The sequence below is a fragment of the Monocercomonoides exilis genome (genome assembly GCF_001643675.1).
Source record: "Monocercomonoides exilis strain PA203 chromosome Unknown scaffold64-419423, whole genome shotgun sequence".
Lineage (NCBI taxonomy): Eukaryota > Preaxostyla > Oxymonadida > Polymastigidae > Monocercomonoides > Monocercomonoides exilis.
In genome coordinates this window covers 39,107-46,236 of record NW_027150609.1, presented here as the reverse complement: position 1 = coordinate 46,236, position 7,130 = coordinate 39,107, and the positions used below count along the sequence as shown (strand labels likewise).

The following is a 7,130-nucleotide window of genomic DNA, read 5'->3' as shown; positions in this document are numbered from 1 at the left end:
ACGGTGAAGTGGGCGTTGGAGGTCATGGTGGATGAGAGAGAGAAGGAAGAGGAGGAGGAAGAAGAGGAGGAGGAAGAGGAAGAGGAGGAAGAGGAGGAGGAAGAGGAGGAGGAAGAGGAGGAGGAAGAGGAGGAGGAAGAAAAAGAGGATGGAGATGAGGAGAATGAGGATGAGGAGGATGGTGGTGGCGGCGGATATGTTGATGTGGAAGGTCCTTTTTTCATTCGAGGAGATGGAATGGTAGAAGATGCACTTGCAGCTGTTGAGTGCTTCTGCTGGAGTGGAGATGATGTTGAAGAAAAAGGTGATGATGTTGATGAAGATGACGATGACGAATTAGAAGAAGAAGAAGATGACGATGATGATGAAGCGTGCTGTGCGGAAGGAGCTAGCGATGGAAGTGAAGCAGAAGCTGTCAGAGACAGTGATGGAAGAGGGGGAGGAATTGATGGCGGAATGATGGAAGCGAAGATCTGCTGGAAAGACTGCGTCAGCGGCTGCATCATAAGCGGCATTGAGATCGAAGAGAAGACAGATGCGCAGGAAGGCGATGGAGAAGACGAAGACGGTAATGATATGTGCGGAAGGCTTGTTAATGATTCATACGAAGCATTGGATGGGCCATGAGCATGCAACGATTCCTGGGGAGCCTCATAACTTTCTATGTATTTGCTAAACGTTGAAACAACAAGGGAGTTGTTGTCTGAAGATGGCAATTTCTCAGCTTCGGAGGATTGAACGAATCTTTTAAAGTAAGAAAGAACATCAAGTGTTGAGACTGATTCGACCACATCGATTATGAACGGCTCATATGTTGGTGTTGTCTGATCGTTTTGAATTTGATCTGCTATGTTTTTCATTAAAGAAAAGGATGGAGGAATTTTGCTACAATTTTCAATTGTATATGATAATTCATGAGAGACTATATTTTTCTCGCTTGGTTGAGGCTCAAGGATTGAATGATGATTTGACGAAGTATAAATTTGCCTGAACAAAAAGTACTCTTGGCATAAAGTGGATAGCGATTTTTGGGAGCATTCTGGATGATTAAATTCGTTGTTCCTCGTTGCATCAGTTTTCAATTCGATATCTTCATTCTGATGCTCATGAAAAATATCAAGTAATGAAATTGACAATAAAGATCCATCCAAATTTGACATGATCGATTGCCTTTGATATAATCCAAAAAAGGACAAAGGAATATTCGGGTTTCCAATAGAATTATCTTGTTTAAATTTTTTACAATTGAAAGCAGAATTCAATGGAATTTTTTTGTCAGTTTGAGAAATTGATAGAATAAGTTGTCCAGAACTGTGAAGATCAGAAGAAAGGATAGGAAATGGTAATGTAGGAGGAAACACTAACAATGAAGGAAGATTTAGTGCTTTTGGAGGAAACAAAGGTGATGGAAGTGGTTTTGGCAATATTGAATTAGAGCGCAATGTAGCAGGCATGATAATTGAATCATTTAATAAAGAACGAAATTTTTTAAGAAAAGGCTTGAAAGTCAGATTCATAGAAATCATATCATCGAAGCACCACCAATAGAATGCATCCAAAGGTGAAGACGTTAAAGAATAAACATTCAACAGTTCTGCGTTCATGAAGATGTTGGATACAACTTATATTCACAAAATTCTTCGACTATAGTTATAATAACTTTTGCAATGAATATAAATATAGCTTTTATTCTTATCAAAATATTGCTGTGGTTATTGATCAAATTTACTTTAATTTATCTTTCAGTTCATAAGAATTTTTCAAAATAAAAATATTGATAACGAAAATAAATCATGTCCGAAGAATTATTTTCTTTTAGCGTTAGAGGAAAAGTTCAAGGCGTTATGTTTCGTCAGGTCTGAATATAGAATTGGCATATTCAAAAATTTATAACTTTAGGTCTAAAAAATAATATTTCTAATTTTCAGACAATTATAAGGGCGTGCCAAGCAAGAGGAATTAGAGGAGGTGCAACAAATTCAGTTGCTGACAAGCACGAAGTTATTTTAACTTTTTCAGGAAACAAGGTTTTTGAGTTGAAATATATATGTTTTTTTATTGATCTCATAAATCTTTTCATATTGCAACGATATTTCTTTAATCAGGAGATGATCGAAGAAATCCTTGCGTTTTTTAGAGCAGGAAAGGTTTTAAATTCGTATGCATTTTTAAATTTATCGTTCATTTATCTAATCTCATTTTACAGATGGGGAGCACAAGTTACATCTATCACTCCAATTTCCACATCTGTTCCTTTTTCAAATCATCAAGTTACTACAGAAAATGTGGATACATTCAAATGGAATCCAAGAGTTGAATTTTATATGTGATGTTAACAAAATGGAAAATATGTCTACGGAGCAATTCTGAAGAATATTCTGAAATAAAAAGAGAATAGTTTACTCAAGAATTATTAATCCGTTATTGCTTTGCATTTTGGTACAATTGAGAAAGAAAATCTATGTTTGATGATTCAAAACAAATTTTTTTATCTGAAGCAAATCGAGTTTTAACGTTATGGTGTTAATTGAATTGATATTGTTAAATATTGTAATGTTCTTGTGCTAAGTTTTGATGTGTACAATTTTTGTGAGCACTTTTTTGTGTACAAGAAAATAATATGAAAAAAATTTCAAAATTATTGTAAGAGAAATAGTTTGTTATTAGTGAAGGTGGAGGGATATAATTTCTGTTACATGTTATTTCTTTTTTCATTAAAAATATTTGAAAATAAACTGATTTGAATTTTTCATGGATGAAACGAATAAATAATGAAAATTCAAGAATGAATTTTGAAAGAAAATAAACTGTAACATCCTCTCATCGAAAATTGAGGATTAACAATTTGGAACGAAATTTATTGCTTTAAGAATTTTGTTCCACACAATGCTTTCAAATATTTATCTCAGTTATAAAATTTTAGTATTTTTTTTGCATCGTAATGAAAATTTTGTAATGATATAATTTCAGTTAAAGTTTGGAACAAATCACTTTATTTTTCATAAATTCAAAAATTCTGACCCATTTGTAAAAGAATGAGGTTGCATCGCGAATAACGATAATTTTGTTTGCCAACTCATTATCTTTTTATAATGTTTGCAATGATAATTTTTTGTAAGACGAAAATGTTCACGGTTAAATATAATTTCAACGATGCTTAACTCCAGTTTTTGTTAAAAAAAGTGGAAATATATATTCCATTTGTACTTTGCAATATGCTTCAAACAAAATAAAATTTAAACATTTTCTAAGTTTTGTTTTTTACAAATAAATTGAACTTTCCAAAACTCAATTTCATATTGGTTCTATAAAAAATGAAAATAAATATGCAAGGAGTGGGATTCGAACCCACGCATCCGAAGATACTAGTACCTTAAACTAGCGCCTTAGACCGACTCGGCCATCCTTGCTTGCTAGGTTTTCATTTAACCGGTTATTTGTTTTTTTAATGGGAATACTGAATAAAATGATCTATTCCATTATTTGGATTTTGTTTTGGTTTATTCGGAATTTTATGATCAATCAAAAGTTTTATTTTCCATGAGCATGGAAGAAGATCGAGATGGTTTGAATTTTGTTTTGCTTTGAAACTTCATTATTATTATTAAGATGATTTTTCGAGAGTTATTAAGTTGCTTGAAGATGCAGAATTCAGTCGTTATGAAAACAAAATCGAAAGATGCGCACACATATATATTGATCATGGAATAAAGAAATGCATCATTGTTTCGGCCGCATTAATAAACAGAAGCGCTCTCAATAGAGCAATCGAAGCTGTCAAAGATGGGAGAGATTGCTTTGTTAAAGGCAGGCCTCCTGCTTTGAACAAAGAAAAAACTGCAATATTCAAAGAAGAACTTTCGAATTCCGCTAGGGACAATAAACACAAAACAATGAAGGAGGCTCGATTGTTGGTTTGGGTTATTATTTGTTTTAGGTTTTTTATTGTCACAAAATTGTTTTTTTCTCAAACTGATTTTTTTTTTTTTTTTATTTTTGAATTATCTTTCAGGCTTCAAGCCTTATTCAAAATAAACCAAAAGAGGAAATTATTGACCATTCAGTTTGTCGCTCTTGGGCTTACAACGTTATCAAAAAAAGTGAAGATCTCTTATTTAAAACACCTGTTCAAATTCCAGCAGCACGAATTGCTCACAGCACTCAAGAGTGTATTGGAAGATGGTTTGATCGATTGGCTAAACTATATCATGATCATAATTATCTTCCACAACTCGTGTTCAATCTTGATGAATGTTACATTACAAGCGAAGAGAGAAAAATTCCGAAAGTCATAACAACAACTGATGCTCCTGCACCAATGCAAAGACAGCAATCGCACCCCCAAAATACATCGTTGTTGATTGTAATTGCTGCAGACGGAACTCACCAAAGGACATGTATGATATTTTCCGGCAAAAATGTTCCAAAGGAATACAAAATGGCAAACAGTCGAGAATTGTTAATTATTCCTGCAGAAACTGCTTCAATGACTAAAGAAAGATTTGAATACATTTTTCGTAATTCCATCATTCCAGCAATCGAATATAGAAGAAGCTCAATTGAAGAAAAATATGCAAATGCGTTAATTCACATGGACTCCCTTCATTCTCATGTAACTTCAAGCATAATTAGCTTGGCATCAAAACATAGAATTGATTTGGCTCTTCCTCCTTCGCATTCATCTCATCTCATTCAACCGTTAGACAAATATGTGAACGCGAATTTGAAAAGCAAGCTTGGAGAAAGTGACACTGATGTTTTCATTGACTCAGCAGAAGGAAGAAGAACACATTTTATCAGGAGGCTGCAGATCGCATTGCATCATGCGTTGTCCCCTGCAACAGTCATTGCTTCTTGGAGGGATTCAGGAATGTGGCCACTTAACAAAAAACTCGTGTGCGATTCCCTTCCATTAACAAAACCTGACAATGTTATTGTTTCTCCTTTCTTAATGGATAAAACAAAAGAATCTTTTAGTGGAAGAATTTATTTATCTTCCGATCCATTTGCCCCATTTTCAAATGGATTAACTTCATATATGACACTTTAATTTATCTTTATTTTTTTTTTTTTTTTCATTTCATATATAAAAATTACTTAGTTGAATTGTTGACAAATATTTAATTACATGTTTTTTTAAAAAAATTTTTTCTTGATTATGAAAAAATGCTCTGTTTAAAAATTGCATTATTTAATATATTTCGAGAAAAAGTGTCACGCAAGGTTGGAATTGTAATTTTCAAATCAGAATGCCCATAAACAAATCTGATGTTCGGTTTTTTGAAAATGTCCGGATATTTGAAAGACCAGCTAAAAGATTTTTAACGAATTTATTAGGTAATTTCATTTTGATCCAATCTATTTGTTTTCTATTTTTCTATTTAGTGTTGATGTACTCAATTCGGTATTTGATCTATCTTTTTTTGATCTTAAATTCACATATTCTGGAAGTGATTTGATCACTTTTTTGTGTTTTGTTCTTGCTGTTATTAATAGAAATTTTAACATGAATCGAACAATAAGATTGAATTAGTGTTATTAAGTGTGTTTCATTTCCATTTAAACTGATTACTGAAATTCGTTTAAGTTCAGATGATTATTACATGGGCAGTTTTGGAAGTTTCTTGTCTAAATAAACATGATCGATTATAAAAATAATGTGAATGAAACATATTTTTTTGACAATTCCTTTTTTCATATTAATGACTTTTATCATTTCAAATTGGAGTAATTGTTTTAATGAGAAAAAGTTTCTAATCAACAAAGCAGTTGAAAGAAATTTCACATAAAAATTTTATATGATCTTTGTTTAGAAAAAGCATGCATTAAAAAAAAACAATTTGAACAAAACCAAGTGTTTTAATTATTACTGATATTGAAGAGAAAAATTCATAATAGCTTATATTTATATATCAATTAATCATTCCGCTGGTTAAATAATAATTGAAGCGGACTCAGAATTTGAGTATTTTGAGTCGCTGAAGATGAAGATGAAGACGCAGAAGCTGATGAAGAAGATGAAGAGGAAGCAGGAAAAACTGGAAAAGGAGCAGAAGAAGATGGCAAGAAAATGTTTGTTGATTTCCATTGTCTAGGGAGAAACCAATCAAGTGAGTGATCACTTGATTGTGTATCTGGAATTTCTCTTTCTCTTTCTCTTTCCAATCAACAAACCCTTTCTTCTTCTCTTTGGCTCTCAAGCTGTTCTCTTTCTTCTTCTCTTCTGCTTGTGGCATGTTCAATGGCCACTAAATTCTGTGTTTGCACAATCAATTTACAAAAAAAAAATCTTTAATGTGAATGTTCAAAAAATGTTTTATTTGAATAAAAAACAAAGTTATGTTTTATATTTCAATTAGTAAACATTCTCTTTGGGATCCTAGAGAAGATAGTCTGGGCGCTGGCATATTTCCAGGATTCAATTTATTTTTGATTTTAGTGTTGTATCTTTCATTTGCAATCCGTTTTGCTTCTTTTTTCTGTAAATAATCGTAAACCAAACTGTCCAAAAATCGTTGATTTGCTTCTTCGTCTTTTTAAGTGAGAGGGTTTTGAAGAATGTGATAATTAGTGAGACAACAAGCAACAAAAAAGTTATCTCCGATTTTTTCAACATCGAAAGGCCAAGGATGACGAAAGACAGAGAATAATGTCTTAAGTTTTCCTAAAAAACGTTCAACAATAACCCTTTTTGATGAAATTTCCTTTGTCCCAACTGGTTTGCTAATGATAGCCCCCGACTCTGGTCTCGCACCCACATTAGCTGAATCTGCGAGTATTTTCGATCCTTCCATTTTGTCCTGGAACTTTGGACAATGCTCATTAAACACGCTGTAATTGTGTGTTGAACCTGTGAAAATCTCGTTTATTGTGCTCGCTGTTCCCGTCCTTGGATTAACTCCAACTTCCACTTTTACGCAATAGAAATGATGCTTTCAACTATAGAACTTCTTTCCTTCCTTTAGTTTTCCTCCTGGCCTGCAAATAGGAATCACGGTGCAATCTATTACAATCCCAACATCCTTCATTTCATCCAACCTGTCTTTGCGAAATGTTAGGAACAAATCTGCCAACTGGTGTTTGAAAGAAGATGTTATTGAATGTAACAATCTGTTTGTCGCACTCTGAGA

The 7,130-nt window shown here is 33.0% G+C and overlaps 3 protein-coding genes across 3 annotated transcripts; all 3 read left to right on the top strand.

The window, feature by feature from the left end:
- Positions 1 to 24: 24 nt before the first annotated feature.
- Positions 25 to 627, top strand: MONOS_13469 (uncharacterized protein; the record flags this gene model as incomplete). Its single annotated transcript, XM_067866176.1, has 1 exon — positions 25 to 627. One exon carries the CDS (start codon positions 25 to 27, stop codon positions 625 to 627), a length of 603 nt encoding a protein of 200 aa, XP_067719233.1.
- Positions 628 to 1,732: 1,105 nt separating this feature from the next.
- On the top strand, positions 1,733 to 2,630 carry MONOS_13468 (putative Acylphosphatase family protein). Its single transcript, XM_067866175.1, has 4 exons — positions 1,733 to 1,856; positions 1,929 to 2,027; positions 2,106 to 2,158; positions 2,207 to 2,630. Exons 1-4 carry the CDS (start codon positions 1,794 to 1,796, stop codon positions 2,328 to 2,330), a joined length of 339 nt encoding a protein of 112 aa, XP_067719232.1. The 5' UTR covers positions 1,733 to 1,793; the 3' UTR covers positions 2,331 to 2,630.
- Positions 2,631 to 3,546: 916 nt separating this feature from the next.
- MONOS_13467 (uncharacterized protein) lies at positions 3,547 to 5,050 on the top strand (the record flags this gene model as incomplete). Its single annotated transcript, XM_067866174.1, has 3 exons — positions 3,547 to 3,565; positions 3,610 to 3,914; positions 4,013 to 5,050. The coding sequence occupies 3 exons, from the start codon at positions 3,547 to 3,549 to the stop codon at positions 5,048 to 5,050; spliced, it is 1,362 nt and encodes a 453-aa protein (XP_067719231.1).
- Between the last annotated feature and the right edge of the window lie 2,080 nt (positions 5,051 to 7,130).